We start from the raw sequence: 24,215 nt of genomic DNA on the forward strand, positions 1-24,215 counted from the left end.
TGTCTAGAGAAGTTCCTTTAGCATTTGTTGTAAAGCTTGTTTGGTGGTGCTGAATTCTCTTAGCTTTTGCTTGTCTGTAAAGGTTTTAATTTCTTCGTCAAAGCTGAATGAGATCCTTGCTGGGTAGAGTAATCTTGGTTGTAGATTTTTCTCTTTCATCACTTTAAATATGTCCTGCCACTCCCTTCTGGCTTGCACACTTTCTGCTGAAAGATCAGCTGTTAAATTTATGGGGATTCCCTTGTATGTTATTTGTTGCTTTTCCCTTTCTGCTTTTAATATTTTTTCTTTGTATTTAATTTTTGATAGTTTGATTAATATGTGTCTTGGCGTGTTTCTCCTTGGATTTATCCTGTATGGAACTCTGTGTGCTTCCTGGCCTTGATTAACTATTTCCTTTCCCATATTAGGGAACTTTTCAACTATAATCTCTTCAAACATTTTCTCAGTCCCTTTCTTTTTCTCTTCTTCTTCTGGGACCCCTATAATTTGAATGTTGGTGCATTTAATGTTGTCCCAGAGGTCTCTGAGACTGTCCTCAATTCTTTTCATTCTTTTTCTTTATTCTGCTCTGTGGTAGTTATTTCCACTATTTTATCTTCCAGGTCACTTATCCGTTCTTCTGCCTCAGTTATTCTGCTGTTGATTCCTTCTAGAGAAATTTTAATTTCATTTATTGTGTTGTTCATCATTGTTTGTTTGCTCTTTAGTTCTTCTAGGTCGTTGTTAAACGTTTCTTGTATTTTCTCCATTCTGTTTCCAAGATTTTGGATCATCTTTACTACCATTACTCTGAATTCTTTTTCAGGTAGACTGCCTATTTCCTCTTCATTTGTTTGGTCTGGTGGGTTTTTACCTTGTTTCTTCATCTGCTGCATATTTCTCTGTCTTCTCATTTTGCTTAACTCACTGTGTTTGGGGTCTCCTTTTTGCAGGCTGCAGGTTCGTGTTCCCGTTGTTTTTGCTGTCTGCCCCCAGTGGGTAAGGTTGGTTCAGTGAGTTGTGTAGGCTTCCTGGTGGAGGGGACTGGTGCCTGTGTTCTGGTAGATGAGGCTGGATCTTGTCTTTCTGGTGGACAGGACCGCGTCTGGTGATGTGTTTTGGGGTGTCTGTGAATTTACTATGATTTTAGGAAGCCTGTCTGCTAATGGGTGGGGTTGTGTTCGTGTCTTGCTAGTTGTTTGGCATGGGGTGTCTAGCACTGGAGCTTGCTGGTTGTTGAGTGGAGCTGGGTCTTAGCATTGAGATGGAGATCTCTGGGAGAGCTCTCGCCAACAGATATTACGTGGGGCCAGGAGGTCTCTGGTGGTCCAATGTCCTGAACTCGGCTCTCCCACCTCAGAGGCTCAGGCCTGATACCTGGCTGGAGCACCAAGACCCTGTCAGCCACACGGCTTGGAGGGCTTGTACCCAAACAGCATTACAACAGCAACTTTAAAGTCCTCTCTGCTTAGATAGCCTTTGTTATCTTCATTGCATGCTTTAAATACTTCTTGTCCTCTGAGAGGCTGGCTTCCCCCACCCGTAGCCGGGCCCTGGAGAAAAACATCGTGACCACCACACAGGAGTCAGGATGCCTGAACTCGTCACCTCTGTAGCCTGAGCCCTGCTTGCAGTGACTGCCTACCAAGCTTCCCCGAGATCAGACTTGTGGTTGCCAAGAGGGAGGGGGGAGGGAGAGGGATGCACTGGGAGTTTGGGGTTGGTAGATGCAAACTATTATATATAGGATGGATAAACAACAAGGTCCTACTGTATAGCACAGGGAACTATATTCATTCTCCTGGGATAAACCATAATGGAAAAGAATGTGAAAAAAAGAATGTCTATATGTGTATAAATGAGTCACTTTGCTGTGAGGCAGAGATTGGCACAGCATTGTTTATCAACTATACTTCAGTTAAAAAAAGTGTTTAGTTTCTACATAGGGCTCTTATTCTTTCTTTTTCATCCTATTTCTAGACATCATATATATTTTTGTTGCTCTTGTCAATGTGATATTCTTTCCCACATCATTGGATATTGTTGGTATGTAGCAAAACTAAATTTTCTTTAATGTGATTACAGTGAAAATACCCACAGGACTTTTTCATTAAAAATGACAAAACCATTCTATAATTCATATGGAAGAGCAAAGAGCTGAAAATAGCTAAGACAATTTAGAAGAAGAATAAGAAGACTGGGAGTATTATGGTACCAGATGACAAGATTTAAAAAGTTATAATTATTTAAACAGTGTGATAACATGCAGTAATAGATAAGCTGACCCACAAAACCAGAATAGAGGACCTAGACTCTCACATAGATGGAAAATTTAGGTATGACAGAGATTAATTTATTGCAGATTAATAAATGGCGCTTGGACAATCTGTTTTCCATATGAAACAAAAATGAAATTGGATCCTTTTTTCATAGCATATATCTAAAAACTTAAATGAAAAGAGCAAGACTTATTTTGATTGTGATGTTTTGCATTTGTATCCATAAATTCGATTGGCTTCCAGTTTTCCTCTTTCATAGTTTTTCTTACTTTGATATCAAGTTTATACTAGTTTTATAAAATTAATCGTGGCATGTTCCCTCAATTTATATTCTCTGGAAAAGTTTTCGTTTGGATTAAATGTTCCTCACAGATTTTTTCTCATAAGTTGATCTTGCTGGTAAAACTATCTGGTCCAGGTGGGATTATGTATCAATATGTGCACACACACACATATGTAATTATTATCTCCATTTACAAATTATTTATATTGTAACAGAATTATTATCTCCATTTACAAATGATGAACCTGAGGCACGGAAAGATTAGGTAAGTTGCTCAAGGTCACACAGCTGGGAAGTGGTAATCTGGGACTGGAACTCAGCCCTCTGGTTTAACAAGCACTTCCGAATTTGAATGACTAATTCCATTTATTTAATGGTTATGGGTTTCTTATGCTGGGGTCACTAAAAGCAAAACCTGAGACAGGGATTTGGTCTCCTGCAATTTATTTGAGGAAAAACCTCAAAGGATGGTTGGGAAGCAGGATTGGGAAGGAGAAGAACCTGGCAAGGAGGTGATCTCAGATGAAGTCCAGCCTTGCCTTGATCCCCAGAGGAGGGGTATAGAGAGAATAATATTCTCCATAGAATTGCCCCCCCTTTTTTTTTTTTTTTTTTTTTTAAGAATTGTCCCTCCTTGATGCAAGGGGCTGGCCTTTTGTATCCTTGCTTCAGTCAGTTATAGGCTACAGGCAGAGGAGGAAGGGCTATGTTTTCTGACCCTGATCTGGGAGTGATTCTGGGAGGCGGAGGGAAGCTGTAAAAATTTAGCAGTTAACAGAGCAGCAGGCGATGAGTGCACTGGTCAGGGAAAAGGAATCTGGGCACCGAAACAGTTTCTGTCCAGTTGAAGCTATTCAGATTTTATACTTCTTCTTGAGTCAGATTTGGAAGGTTATGTTTTTCTAAGAAATTATCCAGTTTTTCCCCTAAATTTATAAATTTTTTGGCGTAGGATTATTCGTATTATTTTTGTTTATTATTTTAAAAACAGCTTATTGAGATATAATTAGCATATGATACATTGTATATAAAGTATACACTTGGATAATTTTGACATACGTGTAACACCTGTGAATCATCACCACATCAAGAGAATAAACATTTTTACCACCACCAAGTTTGCCCACATCCTTTGTAATCTCTCCCCTCAGTCCCTGGCAACCACTGATTTGCTTTTTATGACTACACATTAATTTGCATTTTCTAGAGTTTTATATAAATGAAGTTACAGAGTATGTACTCTTTTGTGTCCACCCCCTTTCCCTCAGCATAACCATTTAGAGAGTCATCCAGGTTGTTTCTTGTATCCATACTTCATCCCTTTTTATTGCTGAGTAGTAGTCCACTGTGTGGATATACCGTAATTGTTTATCCACTCATCTGTTTGAGGTACATTTGAGTTATTTCTAGTTTCTAGTACAAAGAAAGCTGCTACAAACATTCACGTACAAGCTTTTGTACAGTCACATACTTCCTTTTTTCGTTTGTAAATACCTGGGAGTGGGGTGTCTGAATCATATGGTAGGTATACGTTTAAATTTTTAAGAACCTACCAAACTGTTTTCCAAAGTGATTGTACTATTTTACATTCCTATAAAGTGTATGAGAGTTACAGTTTTTCCATCTTTTCACCAACTCTTAGTCAGTCATTTTAATTTTAGTTATTCTAATAGGTGTGTAGTGGTATTTAGTGGTATCTCATTGTGGTTTTAATCTGGACTTTCCTAAGGACTTAATAATGCTGAGCATCTCTTCATGTGCTTCTTGACATCCATATATCTTCTTGGTGAAGTATCTGTTCAAATCTTTTGCCCATCTGAAAAATTAGGTTGCTTTCTTATTGTTGAATTTTGAGAGTTCTTCATTTATTCTGGATACATCCTTTATCAGTATATGCTTTGTAAAGATTTTCTCCCAGTGGCTTATTTTTCACTCTCTTAACAGAGTCTTTTGAAGAATCTTTTAAAATTTAAAAAAACTTTTGTGAAGTCAAATTTATCAATTTATTCTTTTATTACAGATTGTAGGATCTAATTTAAGAAATCTCTGCCTAATCTAAGGTCATAAAGATTTTGCCCTGTGTTTTCCTTTTGACCTTTATGTTTTGCATTTAGGTGTACAATTCATTTGAGTTATTTTGGTATATGGTGTGAGATTGGATCCACGTCCTTTAAAACAAGGTGTTTTCTTTTGCATATGAATATCCAATTTTTCCAGCACCATTTATTGAAAAAGCTGTCATTTCTCCATTGAATTACTGCCTTTGTGCCTTTGTAGTAAATCAGCTGCCCATATATATGGTTAGGCTAATTTCTGCAGGTTTTTAAAAAATTAATTAATATTATTTTTTGGCTGCGTTGGGTCTTCATTGTTGCTCACAGGCTTTCTGTAGTTGCAGTGAGAGGGGGCTACTCTTTGTTGCGGTGTGCGGGTATCTCATTGCGGTGGCTGCTCTTGTTGCGGAGCACGGGCTCTAGGCACACAGGCTTCAGTACTTGTGGCATGTGGGCTCAGTAGTTGTGGCTCATGGGCTCTAGAGCACAGGCTCAGTAGTTGTGGCGCACGGGCTTAGTTGCTCTGCGGCATGTGGGATCTTCCTGAACCAGGGCTCAAACCCGTGTCCCCTGCATTGGCAGGCGGATTCTTCACTGCACCACCAGGGAAGTCCCTGCAGGCGTCTTTATAGAAATTAACAAACTGATTCTAAAATTCATTTGGAGGGACTGCCCTGGTGGTCCAGTGGTTAAGACTCCGTGCTTCCACTGCAGGGGGCACGGGTTTGATCCCTGGTCGGGGAACTAAGATCCTGCATGCAACTCGGTGCAGCCAAAAAAAAAAAAAAGTCAATTGATTAGTAACTGTAATTCCATTGGCAAACTTAATTATTCTTTGCCATGTAACAAAATATAAAAAATAAAATAAATTTCACTTGGAAATGCAAAGGACCTATAATAGCCAATACAACGTCTTTTTCTTAATATTTATTTATTTATTTATTGTCTGCTTTGGGTCTTAGTTGTAGCATGCGGGATCTTCATTGAGGCATGTGGGATCTTCCATTGCAGCACGTGGGCTCTTCGTTGTGGTGCGTGGACTTCTCTCTAGTTGTGGCATGCAGGCTTCTCTCTAGTTGTGGCATGTGGGTTTTCTCTCTCTAGTTGTGGCACGTGGGCTCCAGGGAGCATGGGCTCTGTAGTTTGCGGTATGCAGGCTCTCTCATTGAGGTGCGAGAGCTCAGTAGTTGTGGCGCATGGGCTTAGTTGCTCTGCAGCATGTGGGATCTTAGTTCCCTGACCAGGAATCGAACACGCGCCCCCTGCATTGGAAGGCAGATTCTTCACCACTGGACCACCAGGGAAGTCCCACCAATACAACTCTGAAAAAGAACAGCAGAGTTGGAGGACTGGCATGACGTGATTTCAAGATTTTTTCTAAAGTCACAGCAATCAAGACAGCATGATATTGGCACAAATAAGGACAAACAGATCAATGGAACCAATTAGAGAGATCAGAAATCAACCCATGCATATGTGGACTAGAATATTGCTCAGCAATAAAAAGGAATGAACTACTGACATACACTTCAGCATGAATGCATCCTAAAATAATTGTGTTGAGTTTAAGAAGCTACACTAAAAAGAGTGCTTTTGTATGATTTCACTTATATAAAATTCTAGAAAATGCTAATGAATGTATTGTGATAGAAAGCAAATCAGTGGTTATGGGGATGAATGGGGAGGTTAGGGAGGTATGAGAGGGATGGATTAAAAAGGGCATGAGAAAACTTTTGGGGGAGATGGATATGTTCACTATCATGATTACGACAATGGTTTCACAGGTGTATACATATGTGACAACTTATCAAACTGTACACTTTAAATAGATGCAGGCTGTTGTATGTCAGTTATACCTCAATTTTTAGCAAAGTTCCATAAGGAGCTCTCCTGATATAGAAGAATAAAAGAATGATTATATAAAGTGAGAAGGTAAGACAACACAGGCTGTAAGAGGAGTGTATTAGTCAGGTTCTCCAGAGACGCAGAACCAATAGGATATTGTACATACACACAAACACACACATATGGAATTATATATATTATATATATCAATAGTATATATATATAAACATGGAATGTATAGGATATATGATATACATGAGGCATATATGAGATATCTATCTATCTAAAGATTTATTATAAGGAATTGAAGTATGGAGGCTGGCAAGTCCACAATCTGCAGGGTGGGCTGGCAGGCTGGAGAACCAGCAGAGTGGACGTTCCAGTTCAAGTCTGAAAGCTGTCTGCTGGAAAATTCCTCTCGTTCAGGGGAAGGTCAACCACTTGGTCTATTCAGGCCTTCAACTGATTGAACGAGGCCCACTCACATCCTGGAGCGTAATTGGCTCTATTTAAACTGCACTGATCCCAACGTTAATTTCATGCAAACGCATGTTACAGGAACACCCAGAATAATGTCTGACCAAATATCTGGGTGCCCCATGGCCCAGCCACATTGACTCATTACAAGTAGGTAGAGGTTTTGTGGATGGTGTGTGGGACAGGGTCCCCAGATAGAGCTGGCAGACCCTTCCAGGTGTACAAACAACACAAGCAAATCACAGAGTTGGAAATGACTGTCACAGGACATGGGCTCCAAACAGAGACTAGCACAGAGGTGATGGTCCGGACCAACTGGTATAATTAGGATCAGGAGGGAGGGTGATATTTCTGTGAAGCCAATTGCATGTGGTCGGTGTGGGTGATGCCTGGCAGCTTCTGAGAAAGAAAGTGATATCATGCGCCCCCAACACCCCTCTTCAGGCTCTGTTTTCTGCCCACTCTTCCTGTGTGACTGTAAACATTCAAATTAAACATTTTCAGAATTGGCAAATGCCCTCATGGGAAAAGTAGCATTTGGGAACGTCTCTGTCTCCAGGTGACTATTTTCCCTTCAATTTTGGCTTGATAATTCTTTACAATCTTGTCAGCTCTTTGATGCTTTCTAGAAAACATTTAAAGTTGTATTTTTAGTTGTTTTCGGGGGAACTTAGGTTCAAATGATCTAACCTGCCTTTACCAGACACTGAGTCTTTGTTATGTTTTTTTATTATTTTTTACTGTAATGCAATAGATATAGATAGTATTCACTCATATTCAGTCCTCCTCTCCTTCTGGACACATGGGAGACAAATCTTCCCATTCACCTTGTCATTGAGCAAGGCCGTGAGATAACTGAGGAAAACAGGCTGTGAGTGGGATTAGTGTATGTGTCTCTTCTGTGCTACAAACACCAAAAAATTTGAGAAAAGCTATTTCAAAGCATCCTCCTGATCCTATGCTTCCAGAACACACAATTATACAGCCAGTTTATTGATAATCATACAAAGATTATTTTATTCTAAGCATTGCCTTCAAAAGCACTTCATGGAATTTCCCTTTCCCATTCCTTCTTGACATTTTAGGTAAATCCTATAGCTTTCTAGCTGCCTTGGGGTAATGAAGAATCCAGTCCCATTCTACTTCAGTTTAAAAAATCTCAAACTCTATAGAGCCAATGCGAAGAATGGAAATTGACTCATAAAAGGGGCAAGACTTAAGAAAGGCTAAGTGGCCAAGTTCACTGCCAAAATCATGTCATAGGAAACTTCCGCTCAGGATGAACTTCTGCTCCTGGGCACTTACTTGCTCTCACACCCCTGGAGTCTCCATCCTACCACTGCCATCAATAATCTTTGACGTCTCCATGTCTTCAGATACCCCCTCAAGATTTCAGATGCAAGAGCCTCTGGTTGGCGGAGCCTGGGTCACATGCCCACATGTCTTGGGACCTAAAAGCAGGGAGAGAGGGAATATCTGGCCCTTTTGGTGCTGTGACGCGAGGTGTTGTGTGTCGTCTTTCTCTGGTTTGTTTGGGGAAAGCCTGGTATTGGCTATAGTTCCGTGGCAACATAAGTGGTTTGCAAACTTTCTATTTGCCTCAGTCAGTCCACAGTGACTACATTGCTTTCTTTCCTCACCATCAATTACATGTAGAAGGCATGGATAAAAATGGATTTTGTTTCAAAATGCTAAGAGCATGCTGGGCAGTGGTCCTGTTGTATGCAACCATGAAAAATCCTGCTTCAGGGGACAGATGGGTCCACCTTACAATGCCTATGTCATTATAAGACACTTACTCTCTTTTTAAACCTTTTAAATTGTGAAAGAAAACACACACACAGAACATAAGTGTGCAATTCAACAAAGAGTCACAATGGGAACATTTCTGAGTCCGTCCCTTGGGTACCCCTCATATTCTGACTTTCATATTTCCTATTCTTATCCTTGTATTTCTTTTTCTTGCCTTATTTTACTGCTTAGAATTTCTGGAACAATGTTAAATAGCAGGCTTTCATGTCGTATTTCCAATTTCAAAGGGAAGGATTTTATTGTTTAGTCATTAACCATGAGGTTGGCTCTTATTTTTTAATAGATATTTTTATAGACATTGAAGGAAGTTATCTATTATTTCTGGTTTGCTAAGAGTTTTTATTGTGAGTGGATGTCATGCTTTTTTTATCATGCTTTTTCGGAATCTATTAAGATATTCATTTTTAATTTACTGTTTTAAAAGGCCTTTACAAAAGGCAGCCATGAAAGTGGACAGGTAATGGTTTTGCTTTTGTTTTCCAAGTTTCCCTACTTTTGGAAGTTTCTACCATATATCATGGAAAACAAAGCTTGGAAGGAAGCTTAAAGGTCATCAACCATTACACTCCATCGCTCAGTTCACAAATCTTCTCTACAACATTCCAAGAGGTTGGCTGTTTATACAGTCTCTGCTTAAATATTTTAAGGGATGAAAGAAATTATCTCTGCTCATCAATTTTTGGAAAGCTCTGGTTGCCAGAAAGTCATTTCTTATGTTAGCTGAAATGTACCTCAATGTCAGATTCATCCCAAGTCTGGCAGATGGAATATGCAGGACAGATGTACCCCGAGGAATGGGTAGAGCAGTGTGTGTGGTGAAAAGCGCGTGGCCTTTAGAATTAGGCAGACCTGGGTTCAATTGCTAGCTTAGCCATCAACAAGCTGAGCGAATTTGGGCACTATGGCAGATTGTGTAATGATCACAGATTCCCGCCACCCTAGTATGCTTCTCCTTTGAATGTGACTTTGCAGCTCCTCCAATCCAGAGACGGATGGAGTCTATTTCTTCACCTCGAATCTGGGCTGGCCTTGGGACGTGCTTTGACCAACAGAATGTGGCAAAAGTGATATTGGTCAAATTCTGGAACGTAGTGAGCAGTGGGGGGGGGGGGGGTGCAGGGAGGGCACGGGGAGAAGGGCCAGGCTGTGTCAGGCTCTCTTGAGATGCTGCCCTGAGCCTGCCATATAAGGAAATCATCTAGCCTACAGGAGGTGAGAGGATGCATGGAGAATTAAGGTGCCCCAGTCAACAGACTATACCAGTTGCCAGACATGTAGGTGGGACCATCTTGGATTTCCCAGCCCTGAAGCCCAAGCAAAACCAGCTAAAGAACTGCGCAGCCGACCTACAAAATCATGAGAAATTATGTCATTGTTCATTTAAGCCACTGAGTAGTTACACGGCAAAGGCTTACTGAGACAAATGTTATTCAAACAGCCAGAGTTTGTTTCTTCATTGTTACAAGGGAAAACAATAATAATTCTTTCCATGGTTGTGAGTGAGGATTAATTAGTGTAAAATATGTAAAAGTGTATAAGGAGCCAGCACTGTGCTGGTTCATTGTAACTGCTAAATAAGGGTAGCTGCTACGATTGCTGTTATGCAAACTTTTAAAGCTAACACTCTCTTCCTTCTTAGTTTCTACTCTTCCAGGTTAAATACTGTTTCCTTTGACTTTACCTTGTTTGAGAAGCCTTCCTGGCAATTTATTATACTGCTCCCCTCCTAATTACCTCCTATACCCCCTATTTTATTAATGTCCCTCTTAAAACAGAACAATAGATGTGATCTGATCATTGCCTGTTACTGGGCAGGCAGTTCCTTTTAGTAATAGTGACTTCCACACAATAGGTGCTAAAACAATGCTGTTTTTTTAATTAACTCAGCCCAAGTCAGGGCTCCTTTTTTAGTTCATCCGTTTCCACTGTCTTTTATTCAGCTAACTGTTGATTATCAGTCTTCAACTGCTCTGACTTGAGCTACTGCCAAGCCAAGTTTCTCGTCCCTGAGAGTATGCAGGTATTTTCTTGGAACTAAATGTAGGATTTAACATTTAACCTGGTGAAATTTCTTTTGTTAACCTTAGCTGAGTACTCCAGCTGGCCAAGGTAATCTTGGTCTTACATCTGTCATTTGTTTCTCTTGGAACTAAATGTAGGATTTAACATTTAACCTGGTGAAATTTCTTTTGTTAACCTTAGCTGAGTACTCCAGCTGGCCAAGGTAATCTTGGTCTTACATCTGTCATTTGTTTCTCCACTTGGTGCATCAAGATTAGATGATTACTACTTACATGTTTTCTACCAGTTACTGAAAAATAATGTTTAACAGGACAGAGCCATGGAAAGAACCTCAAAGCACACTATATACCTTGCTAAGTCTGGTACAGAGCCAGTAAATATTAATAATTACATTATGCATGCATGTTATTTAACAGCCAACAGACTGCTTTCATATCAATTAGCACCTTAATCCAACATCAAGTATGCCCAGTGACAGGACACTTCGGTCTTATCCACGTGGAGACCTATATAGGCAGTAAAATTATTTGCTAAAATCAAGATACACCTCACCTAATGATGTTCTGAAAAAAATTCTTTACTGAGTAGCGAGACTACAATCGTTTTTTTCTTTTTGTCTTTACTTGATCATAGTGAATATAAAACGCTGTAGTAATGATTATATAAAGTATCTTCTTAGGTCAATGGTAATAGATAAGACAGTAAATTAATTTATCTGCTTTCAGCGCTTTTGAGAAGTCAAAGGGAAAAAAAAATTGTTTTGTCCCAGAAGAACCTTCAACTTATCCTGACAACCAAGAGATACCTGAAATCCCTGAGTGAGAGACCTGTATTCATATCTTCAGGAAGCTTCAGGAAGCTTTATGTGTGAGCATGCCTGCCAGTTTTCCCCAGATGTAATTCTGGGGTTTTACTTACTCTCACCAACCACCCCCCTGCCCCGTGGCATACTTTTTCACTTTGGGAAGGGGATGGGAATGAGAAAGGGGGTGTTAATTGGGTCCCCAGAGTTTGCATATCTTTCCTCTAGCCTTCCTTGCTACTGTGGATAGTAAGTTTGGGCACACCCAGTTCTAGACCAGGAGACTGATTCTCCAGAGAAGCGCGAGACAAGTTACAGAGCCAGTCAGAAGCAGAGCCTGTACCTTGTAAAACCCCATGGGCTTCGAGCTGCTGCGGCCAGAGAGGATGGACTGCGTGGACCTGGGCCAATTCCGGGGAATACTCAAGCCTGCGGGTCCCAGAGGATGCAGAAAACGTCTGTCGGGGATGTTGGCAGAGGGCCCTTCCGGGGAGGTTCGCACTCGGGGGTGGCCGTCCCGCCTCACCTTCGCCGAGACGCCCCAGAAGAACAGCGCGGGGCGGGGGAGGGGGCGTGTCCCCTTCGCCAGCCCAGCCAGCGCGCAGGCGCAGCGGGCAGAAGGGGCGGGGGGAGGCCGCGGTGCTGTCTGGCCTCGGTCCCGGGACCACCCCCGAGCGCGCGGCTGCGCGCTGAGCTTCCCGCCCTCCCGGAAGCGCAGCGCCCGGTTAGCGCCACGTCTGTCTCTGCGTCTTATCCCTGGTCCCCCAGCCACCGTCCCACCCGCGAGGAGCGCACGCCCGAGCCGCGGCCCACGGGGCTGGACCGGGAGCATCATGGGCAGCGTGGCCTCGCGCTCCGCCTGCGCGCTGCCCCTTCTGCTGCTGCTGCTGCTGCTTCTCCAGGCGGAGCGGCTGCGGGGCGCGGAGCTCACCTTCGAGCTACCTGACAACGCCAAGCAGTGTTTCCACGAGGACGTGGAGCAGGGCGTGAAGTTCTCCCTGGATTACCAGGTGAGGCCCTGGCGCCCGGCAGCGCCTCCTCTCCCCCTTCCAGGTCTCCATTGGTCACTGGTGCGCCCCAGGCTGGAGTGGCTGGAATTAGCCAAAGAGGCTGAAGGGGGCGGGAATGACCAGAGACCAGCTGACTTCCCCGCGAGGAAGTCAGAGCCCACTCGAGACAGGCCCGACTAACCAGGGAGGGAGGTAGCGCCGCAGGTGTGGATGCCGGGGGGCGGGTCCTCCATCCTGGGGAGTTGTCCTCAGTGACCTGCAGGCCCCTTGACTCTAAGGAATGCCATGTCTGATTAGCTGGACACAGGCTCTCTGCCCCAAGTTTTTTGGACCAGTTTGTCCCCGCCTGTACTGAAAAATGGCAGCGAGAGGAAATGGGTTCTTGGTTTTATTTTTCCCTCTCTCCAGTGTTTGAAGTCAGGTTGGGGTGAGCGCGGCAAGTGATGAGAAATGGCGCTTTGGAAAGGTGTCAGCGCAGGCTCTGAGCCCTGGCAGTGTTTCCAAGGAGTGGTGTTGTGGCTGCTGCCATATGACTCAGAAAAGCTCCTAGCTCCTGCACTCCTGGCTCCTTTGAGAGATCTCATGGCTCACAGTTCAGGGGAGCAGGTCTTGAGTGAGAGATCTGCTCCTAAGGTTTAGTGAGCAGATCTAAGAGTAGGGAGCTGGGTGGGAATCATACCCAGACCCGCGTCTGCTTGTGGACACATACGGACAGGCATTACAGAGATGAGTTGGCACGGGAAGCAGGCGTAGGGGCAGGCCATATGGTGGGCGCTCTCTGATCAAAGCCACTAAAAGAGGCGTGTGCTTGGGGACAGCACTATGTGCGGTGACCTCCGAGTCACTGATGTGGCCACTTTCACATGTCCGTGGACAGTGTGGAAATTGCAGCTGGGCTAACAGGGGTAACCTAGATACAGTCACCAAAACGTGGTCGTTGTGAGGATGGAGGGGCCTGAGAGGTCATCTGGTCCCTGCCAGGTCAGGAACCCCTGTTAGAGCAGGTTCAGCATAAGTTTACACACCCCCAGCATTAGGAAGCTCACTAATCACAAAGCAAATTCTTCCATCTGGACCAAAGGAAATTTTAACATTCGGAAGCAGATGGCGGCCATTGACTGTGTTCTTTGACGGACCTTAGTTGTAGTCATTGACCACCTCTGTGACTTTTGCCCTTTGCAGGTCTTGTCTTTCCTGTGTTGACACAGAGAGTTTGAACTAATGATTCCTGAGGACTCTCCCACCTCTGGTAATCACTGATTCTGTGAAGGCTTCAGTCTATATGTGCTTTCCCCTTGCATTCCATCAGCAATAATATTAACGTTTACCAGACACGTTCAGCAGTTTACTTAAGCTTGGAGCCTCAGTTACCTCTTCTGTAAAATGGGAAGGATTAGGCTCTTTGCACTCTTGCAGAGCAAAACTTTTGGAGTCAGGCAGACATGGATTCGAGTCTTAGCTCTGTCGCTTTCAAGCGGCATGACCATGGCCAGTGAACTTCAACTCTCTCAGCCTCAGTGTCATCCTCTGTTAATTGGGGAGTGTCAGCCTTTAGAAGCCTGTGAAGATTAAATGAAAAAAATGTTGGTGACGTGTAATCACAGTGCCTGGTCGGCCTTTGGTAAGTGGTGTTTGCCCCTCTGGTAACAGCACACTGTGGGTGTCTTTTGCGGTTGTCAGGTCATCACTGGAGGCCACTACGACGTTGACTGCTATGTGGAGGACCCCCTGGGGAACACCATCTACAGGGAGACCAAGAAGCAGTATGACAGCTTCACACACCAGGCTGAGGTCAAGGGCATTTATCAGTTTTGCTTCAGTAATGAGTTTTCCACCTTCTCTCACAAGACCGTCTACTTTGACTTTCAAGTGGGCGACGAGCCCCCCATTCTCCCAGACATGGGGAACAGAGTCACGGCTCTCACCCAGGTGAGTGGACACTAACAGGCTGAGATGAACCCCCTCCCCCCAGCCTGCTCCTTCCCGTCTGTGCCCGTCTTGGCTGATGAGTAGTCGCCAGCTATCCAGCTCCAGTCTGAAGTCTCAGTATCGACTCTGCCCCTCTGTTCACATCCAGTCCTACAAGACCCTATGTTCTCCTTTTGGTCTTCCTCTCCATTCTTTAACTGGATCCCTGCAATACTTTCCTCTGGTATTCCTGCGTTCCCATTTAGTCTTTGACACAGCACCAGTTTCAAAGTACACATAGCATATGCCTCTCTGCTGATATGATGTATCTACATGAGAAAGACTAGTCCTACTTTGTGTGGTATATATTAGTTAGGGTAACAACGGCTGGTTGCTATAACAAGTAAATCCCAAATATCAATGGCTTAGCACAATGAAAGTTTTTTTTTTTCTCACTCAAATAATAATCCAGAGAGTGGGGATAGGGGTGGAGGACTTTCCTCCATGGAGTGACTCAGGAAACCAGGCTCCTTCTTTCTGATGTCCCTTAGGGCTTCAGAGTCCTCTGTTTCTAGCCACCAAAAGAAGGAGAGAATGATAAAGTCCCATCTGCTTCTTAAAAGCCCTGGCCCAGAAGTGACGCCATCACACCCACTCATATCTCATTGTTGAGAAATGGTCCTGTGAACAGTCTGGATGAAACGAAGGCGGCACATACAGTTCAGTTGGGCAGTCACCTCCTAGCAACAAACTTCACAATCTGGAAGAGAAACGGTGACACTTTTGGAGGACAGATCGTCATCTCTGTCACCCATGGCTGTCACAGTTAACTATCATCCGACCCCAGCCTCCTCCATCAGTCTTCCCTCCTGCTATTTAAGCTTCTCCCTCCCTCCCATATGCAGGCTCTGAGGCTAGGACTCTATATTACCTCTGAATCCCCAGCGCCCCAGTGTCTGGGGTGTGGCATAGAATAAGAGCTCACCAAATAGTTGTCAAGTGACTGAGTGGCAGGACCCAGGGAAACCTGCAAGACAGGAATGACCCTCTGTGGCTGCACCTGTTCCAGAACCAAAGCCAGAGCATCTGCCTCTCCAGCAATGCCAGATTAACTTCTGGGCTGCCCTCCAAGGTGACCACAGGCTCCATTCCTCTGTGGCTTTGACCATGCGCTCATTCTCTGAGCAGTTGGAGGTTAGCACTGCACTGTCCAGTCAGTAACAGCTATCTACATATGGCTGTTGACAATTAATTGAAATTAAATTAAAAATTCCCTTCCTTGTTTGCTCTATACCAACATTTGTAGTGCTCAGTAGTCACAAGTGGCTGGTGCCCACGCATGGAGAGTTCCACTGGACAGCAGTGCGTTTGAACTTAGCGGCGTGACTGCTGATAGGAGGTCCAGCCCAGGGTGTGTCTTATGTGTAAGATCTTTCATAACCTGTCCTCTCAGGAGGTCTGTTGGTCATTGATGAAATAGCTTCTGTTTTGAAGATTTTGTGAGTCTCCTGAAGCTGAGCTGAAGGATTTCTCTCTCTAAGCAGTGGAAAAGAAACCAGTAGAGAAAAGGCTTTGTGGATTAGCGCACTAGAGACGTTCTTTCCTGGAGCCTTAGAATTAGAGTTTGGTTTTGTTGCAGGAAGGAGTGATTGCACTTCCCCTCTTCTGCATCTGGGAACCTCATCCTTCCTTCTGCCCGGCCGCAAAAGAGCTCTTTCCTTCTCCTTCTGTACCTCTGACCCCCCTGCCTGGTCTGTGCCTGTCGCAGACGCCTCCCGCTCGCCTGTGGTGGGCCCGCGCTCAGTCTGTACACTGTACCCGGTGGTGGGAGTATGAGGAGGTCAGAGGGCGCTGTCCCGGCTGTCAGGAGCCCTGCGTGGAATGCGACCCTGTAAACCAGGGAGCTCCAGGATGCTCTGATCAGAGCTGAGATTTAAGGATGAGGGTTGTCAGGGGATGGACCAATTGACTCTTCCAGGAGGGTCAGGGAAGTCTTCACAGGGAGAGTTTTAGCTTAAAGCGACACTGTGGGTGCTTGCCTAGGAGTGTGTCTGGCACGGGAGGAGGAAAGGCCTCCTGGGTGGGGAGAACAGCATGTGCAGGTATTCAGGGCATCACTTTACTTTCCTCACCGGCCCTGATCTTATTTTGCTTGGCATGGATCCCCTTTCTACCTGCAGCTGTCTTCTCTCTTCCCCTGAGGCTTCGTCCGGCTCAGTGCTGGGCCAGAGGCTGTGTGTTCTGGCACCAGTAGCAGCCCTAGGGTGAAAGAATAGGATGCAGAGTGACCGAGTCCCGGGCCAGGGCTCCAGGCCAGAGGGACTTGTCTTTGGCCTGAGTTCCAGCATGACCAGGCTCCTGGCAGAGGACATGGGCTAGGGATGCTGCTGAGGGAGGCCAAGCTTGAGGTGCCCTGGGCGTCCTGGGAGTCTGGGCAGATCCTAGCGGAGGCTGAAGGTTCCTGACAGAGGTCCAAGGTCCGGGGCTGACTCAGTGGTGGTCGAGGGAAGATTAAAGGTTTTCCTAACTCTACTCTGAGGCCAGCTCCTGCGACGCTGCCTTTGAGCTCTTGAAGAATTTAAAGAGCCAAGTGCGGACTTCCCTGGCAGTGCAGTGGTTAAGACTCCGCGCTTCCCTTGCAGGGGGTGCGAGTTCGATCCCTGGTTGGGGGAACTAAGATCCCGTGTGCTGCACGGCCAAAAAATAAAATAAAGAGCCAAGTGCTTCTATCCGTGGAGGTCCTGATGAGGTGAGGCTGCAGGAATTTGCTGGTGGTTACAGAGTGAAGACCTGGGCATCAGCAGGTGGTAGAGACGGGATGGGATGTGGGCATGGGATGGAGGAAAGGGATGGTCCTGGGAGGGAGACAGGTCAGGGTGTCTCCAGAGACTACCTGTCATGATGGAGCGGTGCCCACAATCCCCGTGGGGCTCCCGGACACTGGGAACCAGCCAGAGATGGAGGTCTCAGTGGGGTGAAGGTCGCACTGCAGGAGAGCTGGGGACCCATGGCCCTGTGAAAACAGGGCTCTTTGCAACAGAAGGGCCTCTGCTGGCTTCCTGCTGGGTAGGAAGCAGGCTGGCTGGGTTGCCTAACTGAAATTTTGTGGGAACAAGCTGAAGTGGTATTTTAGACTAATGCCAACGGCAGATCCCAGTGGACGGGGAAGTAGCATGTTTTTATGGTAAGGGGATGCTTCCAGGTGTCTGAATCTTGGTGATGTGTTGCCCTGGGGTCTCCTGTGAGGCCCGTGCCAGGTTCTAAAGGTGTCTTCTGGTTTTAGACGCCAGGAAAGCCGTAGAGTACCACCTCCTGCTCTGTTACCTCCTGAGAACTGGCTTCCTTCCCTGTCACTGATCGGATCTGAGGTTGTTCCTGTAAAGACCTCAGGCCCTCTTCATAGATGTGCAGTGCTGGTCTCTGGCTGGTGACATCTGATTCACGTCTTTGAAGTGATGCCTTACATGGCATATCTGATGTGTCCTTTGCCCGGGGTGTCAGCACCCATGGTTTCTGTGTCCTCCTCCGTTTCTCTTCCCCTCCACCCCCCCACCCCCACCCCGACTCCTTCTCCAGTGATTCTGGACCCTGGGAGGAGGCTGGAGGTACCAGCCTGTACTGCTGAACGCCTGGGCTAGGGCTCAGGGGTCCCAGGAGCTCCCAGTTCAAGTGAATGTAATGTACATCTTGAGTTTCTGAATGAGCTTGTGATGGAAATAAACACGGAGGGTGGAATTCTAGCCTGGAATACCAGTGAGCCCTTCCCTAGTGTTTAAAAACAAAGCCTCTGTGTATTTATACATTCTGAACATGTGTGTATGTATGTCTATGTGTATACATGCATATGCATGCATATACACACGGGCATGCACGTGCATGTATACACATGTATATGTGTATCTCTGTCCATCCCACTAATTTTAAGAATGATCTTCTCTACCTTGTTACCAAGTCCCCTAAATCGCTCCCAGATCCGCTCTTCGTCCTCCACTTGGTGACCTTCTTAATTGAGGGTCTCGTCTTTTCTTCCCAGCAGAATTGCAGCCACCAAAGTGGTTTCCCCGCCACCAATCCCCCTCTGCATCATGGCTGGCAGGGAGGTTCTCTTAAAGTGGGATCCTTGCCTTGCCATTCTTATGCTCACAGAGCTTCGTGTTAAAGTCTTGACTCAAGGCCTTTACCGTGAGCTTCCACCTACCCATGACTTGCTTTCCACATATCCCCGATGGGATGCACATACTGGGCCCTGCATGTGCTCTTTGCCATGCTTTTCTTTCCTTTTTTTAAAAAATAAATTTATTTATTTAATTTTGGCTGCGTTGGGTCTTCGTTGCTGCGCGCGGGCTTTCTCTAGTTGCAGCGAGTGGGGGCTACTCTTCCTGGTGGTGCGCGGGCTTCTCATTGCAGTGGATTCTCTTGTTCCGGAGCACGGGCTGTAGGCACGCAGGCTTCAGTAGTTGTGGCATGCAGGCTCAGTAGTTGTGGCTCACGGGCTGTAGAGCGCAGGCTCAGTAGTTGTGGTGCACAGACTTAGTTGCTCTGCAGCATGTGGGATCTTCCCCGACCAGGGCTCGAACCCGTGTCCGCTGCATTGGCAGGCAGATACTTAACCATTGTGCCACCAGGGAAGCCCTGCCATGCTTTTCCTATGTGGAATGCGTTCCCCTCATCCTCTGCCTGGTGACATGCTGCCCATCTGTCAAGGTTCAGTTTGTCTCTTCCCTGTGTCAGGTACGCCTCCATCTCTGGCAGGATTAGCAGCTTTCTCTGAGGTGTTCCCATAACTCCGCTCACCCCTCTGTTGTTAGCTCTTTTGGCATTGCATGAAGCTGATTACATTCTCTAAATTATGACCTTCTTGAGACCCCGGACTGTGTCTGACTCTGATTTCATCTCTCAGTTCCCAGGACCCAACACAATGTCTGGAAGGCGAGTAGGCACTTAATAAATAAACATTTGAAAGAATGAATTAGTGTAGTTTGGGCTCTCAAAGAAAATCGAGTATGATTTGGAATTCCTGTAGTGTCATTTTGAGAGGTGTCTCTCCTGAGTTCCCCAGCCCTACCTTCAATAGCCGTGGTCTTCTGAAGATCACCAGGGTGCTGTAAATATAGAACTAATTGGACTTAGCAGATCTTCCTGTGTCCTGGTCATGGGGAGTGACCGGAAGGGCACAGTAGGGAAGCGTCTAGGAAGGCCATACCTTGCTTCCACTTTGGCACAGGTTTGCGTAGGTTAAGCCTGACTCCACTCTGTGACCTCTTTCCTAGTTCCTTCACAGTTTAGTCCCCTTTCTTCCTCTGTGACAGTTGACATGCCTTCATCAACTCTGGAAGCATTACCAGGAGAGCTAGGGGGAGCAAGCCTACAAATGCCACCATCGTGTCCAGTGCAGAGGTCTGTGCCCTGAGAGGTCTCCTCTGGTGGTTGGCATCTGAAGTCAGTTGTCACTTAGGAGTCCCCTTTGGAATCAACTTCTTGATGTCAGGAACCCTTCTCAGGATCATTTGTCTATTTCTCAACATCACACATCTGTAGGTACAGACATACCTTGTTTTACTGCACTTCACAGGTGCTGTATTTTTTACAATTGAAGGTTTTTGGCAACGCTGTGTTGTCAGATGATGGATAGCATTTTTTAGCAATAAAGTATTTTCTAATTAAGGTATGTACATTGATTTTTTTTTTAGACATAATGCTATTATACTCTTAATACACTACAGTATAGTGTAAACGTAACTTTTATATGCACTGGGAAACCAAAAAATCCCTGTGACTCACTTTATCGTGACATTTGCTTTATTGTGGTGGTCTGGAACCACACCCGCAGTATCTCCGAGGTATCCCTCTACACCCTACCTACCAGACATGGGGAAGGTGAAGAAGCCCCATGCTAACTCCAGTCGCCAGAGAAGACCGTAATATAGCCCAAATAATAGGGCACGCGGGTGTCACTGAGAAAGCAGGATCAAGATTCCCCTTGGGGGAAAAAGTGAAGCACAAATGACCTTGTTCTTTACAGCGGATTCTGCCCCTTGACACTAATTCCATCTCGTACACGGTAACCTTGTCAATTTTCCCTCCACGTGACATTTCACCACCTCTTCCCTATAGATCAGAATGAGGGGGTCATCCAGCATGTGCAGAGGAAACCCACACCCCTAGGAGGTAGACCAGTTGTCAGACAGAAGATGCTGCCTTGTCAACACAGAGGCTAAAGGGAAGCTTTTCTCTTTCCTCATGTAGTCTAGTTTAGCTCCTAGAACAGCCCAGAGTCAAGAATATCTATGAAGCAAGTAAGGGCAACATCTTTTTTTGGTCATGGTCTCCCCTTTGCTTTCCAGAAACTGTTCAATTTGTGAGAGAAATGAGGGTTTCACGGGGGTCCATCAAGGTGGTGACACAATGGTTTGGTCCCTTCTAGCTTCTTATGTTGAGCTTTATAAGTAGTTCACCTTTGGAATTTGGGAAACAAACGTCTGTTGGATGCTTATGAACTTCCATAGCGCAAGAACTTATTGTTGGGATAGAATTTGCTGGGTTGTGGATAAAATGATTGCTTTAGAGGTTGCCTGTGAGTAAGAACACATGTTCTTTCACAGGCATAATATCTTAGTTTTCTATTGCTGAGTCAATAATTACTACTAATGGCTGAAAACAACAGCCATTCATTATCTCACAGTTCTGTAGGCTCTGAGCCTGGGCCAGCTCGGCTGGATTCTCTGCTCAGGGTCTCAAGGCTGAAATCAGGTTGGGTTGGCCTCTTCTCTTGCGGCTCTGGGGAGGAATCTGCTCTCACACTCTTTCAGGTGGTTGGCAGAATTTATTTCCTTGTAGCTGTAGGACTGAGGTTCCCGTTTCCTTGTTGGCTGTTGTGCTGTCCACTCCTAGAGGCCTTTTTCTGGTCCTTGCATGTGACCTTCTCTATCTTGAGAGCCAGCAACGGTGCACTGAATTCTTTTGAATCCAGCCTCTCTGACTTTTCCTTCAGCCACCAGCTGGAGAAAGCTCCCTGCTCTGAAGGGCTCCTGTGATTCGGTCAGGCCCACTGGATGGTCTCCCTCTCTTAAGGCCAACTGTGACATATAACATAATCACAGGAGTGGCAGCTCATCATATTCACAGCTTCCTGGGACTGGAGTAGGGGACCTTGGTAGTGGGGGTGGGACATATTCAGAATTCGGCAAGCTACACATAATATTTTAGCAGGTAAAGGAAGTTGTGAAGTAGTATGCGTTATGTGTGAGTATATGCATGTGTGTGCACATTCATGTGCACGCATGTCTGTCTTTGCACATGTTTGTGTGTGTGGGTCTATGTACATGAGAAATGTATGTCTTCATGTGTTTGTGTATACATAGAAGTGTAGGCAGCAAATTTAATAGAATGAACAGTAGATTCAGAGTCCAACACAATTGTGGTTTACTTCACGCCCTGCCGTTCATTAGCTGTGTGACCTTGGGCAAGTCATGTAGCCTCTCTGAGCCTCAATTTCCTCGTCAGTATATGCAGTAAGCAGTCAATCCTCCTTAAAATTGGGAGTAATGATCCCTGCCTGTCAGGGGTATGGTGAGTATTAAATAAGAACACAGGGCAGTATTTGAAAGCATAGGCTCAGGACTCAGACAGTTGAGGTTAAATCCTGACTCTGCCATCTACTAACTGTGTGACTCCGAACAAGTTACTTAACCTCTCTGAGCCTCAGTTAGGCTTATTATGAATACAACCGTGTCAAATCCTTAGCATAGACACATAGTTAGCATTCAGTAGAAATTACCTAGGATGTTGAAGATCACATTTGCTGTGTGTGTGCTGGATCCTGTTCTTCTTTTCTGAGGGTTCACAATGACTGCTTTTCTCTTCCTGCCTAGATGGAGTCCGCCTGTGTGACCATCCACGAGGCTCTGAAGACGGTGATTGACTCTCAGACGCATTACCGGCTCCGGGAGGCCCAGGACAGAGCCCGGGCCGAAGATCTGAATAGCCGAGTCTCTTACTGGTCTGTTGGTGAGACGATCGCGCTGTTCGTGGTCAGCTTCAGCCAGGTGCTGCTGCTTAAAAGCTTCTTCACAGAAAAACGACCCGTCAGCAGGATGGTCCACTCCTAGTTGGGGCACTCTGCTCCCAGGCCCCTCACACCCCAGGACGGAGCAGCTCCCTTTGGTCACAGGCTCCTGGGGCTGGTGGGTGCAACCCAGGAGCTGCCTGGAGAAGAGCACAGGGTAACATGCTCTCACCTTGCCTTCTATTCAGATGCTTGGTCCTTATACTCCAGCAGCCAAAGCTCATAGAGCCCAGTAAGTGGAAGGCATCCAGCTGCATTATGTGTGCGACACTGAATGCAGAAAGGGTGCAATCAGGCTAGGGATTGGCCAGTGTGGGAGGGCAGGCAGGCAGCCATCCAATGGCCTGGCTCGTATGAGGAACCCCAAGGGCCCAGGCCTCCAGGGGGCAGCTCAGGGCTCTCTTTTTGCTCCACGACGCATGGCCCATTTGGCTTGTGTGTCCTATCCCGTGTGGAGGAGACAGGGCCCTGTCTGGCCTTTCCTCACATGGAGCTCTCTGTACCTGTGGAAACCAGACCTTGAAGCGGCTTTGCAGAAATCCCCATCCCAGGTGAGCCATGGAATCAGCCATGCAAGCAAGAACAAAATGGTAGCTGGGTGCCTTGGTTGGCTGTGTATCTCCTAGGAGGCAGGACTCTGGCTAATAAAAACTGTCTGTGAGCACCATGGAGACTTGTGCCATTATTTCTTTGCTCTAAAGGAGCTCATGGCTTAATGGGGAGCATTGGTGTGCATATAAATAATTACAGCATAATAGAGCAAGTGATGCCTCAGAGATGTGTATGTGTAGGCATTTGTGGAGGGAGTAGTAAATAACTCTCAGCTGAATGAAAACAGTGAAATAGGGAGTTGGTTATTTTGTGTTCTCAGACCCTAGTGCTTACTGTCAACAACTGAGTCATCATTTAATCCAAATAGAGGGGCTAAGAACAGAAAAAGAAAAGACTGAGCAATGATGAGTGGCTGTCCCAAGGCCATTTCCACAGCAGCTACAGTGGTCTCTTTAAAACTTAAGTCAGACCCTGTCACTCCTGCTCAAAACCTTCCCAAGGCTCTGCATGTCATTCACAGTTCATGAAAGTCCTCACCGTGATCTTGAAGTCCTGCATCTGGTGCCCCAGCCTCTGGCCCTGGAAATCCCCTAACCTACTCCCTCCACTCACTTCTCCCATGTCTTCCAGGTCCTGCTGTTCCTATCACACCAGGCCATGCTTCTGCCCCAGGGCCTTTGCACAGGTTGTTTCCTCTGTTATAACACCCTCTCCCTGATACCTGCATGACCTGCTCCATCATTTCCTCCTAACCAATGTCACCTTGTCAGTGAGGTCTCTCCTAACCACTCTATTTAAGATGGCATCATCTCACCTGTCCCTGGCCCTCTGTGTCTCTGTCTCTGCTTTACTTCTCTGTATGTCATTTATCACCATTGACAGATATGTTTACTTGTTTGTTTATTGTCTAGATGTAAATTCCATGAAGGTAGGGACTTTGTTCACTGCTGTATTCTTAGTGTATAGAATAATGCCTGATATATACTAAGCTCTTAATAGATATTAGTTATTAGATGAACAGCCTTGCCCATTAGTAAGAAATTAATGCATACTGATCAAGTGTCTGTGTAGTAGGTCTTGAGGGAAGATGCTATGATGTCTGTCCTAAAAAAACCTACCAAGAA

General features: G+C 45.6%; 1 protein-coding gene and 1 long non-coding RNA gene across 2 annotated transcripts; one reads left to right on the forward strand and one right to left on the reverse strand.

Annotated features, from left to right (window-relative positions):
* Positions 1-5,512: 5,512 nt before the first annotated feature.
* Positions 5,513-12,114, reverse strand: LOC132359063 (uncharacterized). Its single transcript, XR_009500719.1, has 2 exons — positions 11,900-12,114; positions 5,513-5,920 (listed from the first exon to the last, which is right to left on the reverse strand). It is a non-coding gene; the product is annotated as an uncharacterized LOC132359063 (long non-coding RNA).
* Positions 12,002-23,206, forward strand: TMED3 (transmembrane p24 trafficking protein 3). The gene is given in 4 exon segments (XM_059912306.1): positions 12,002-12,058; positions 12,060-12,566; positions 14,247-14,495; positions 22,346-23,206. Coding segments are annotated over 4 exon segments (1,050 nt in total). The 3' UTR covers positions 22,583-23,206.
* The last annotated feature ends 1,009 nt before the right edge of the window (positions 23,207-24,215 follow it).

This window comes from Balaenoptera ricei, chromosome 2 (assembly GCF_028023285.1).
Source record: "Balaenoptera ricei isolate mBalRic1 chromosome 2, mBalRic1.hap2, whole genome shotgun sequence".
NCBI classification, from domain to species: Eukaryota; Metazoa; Chordata; class Mammalia; order Artiodactyla; family Balaenopteridae; genus Balaenoptera; species Balaenoptera ricei.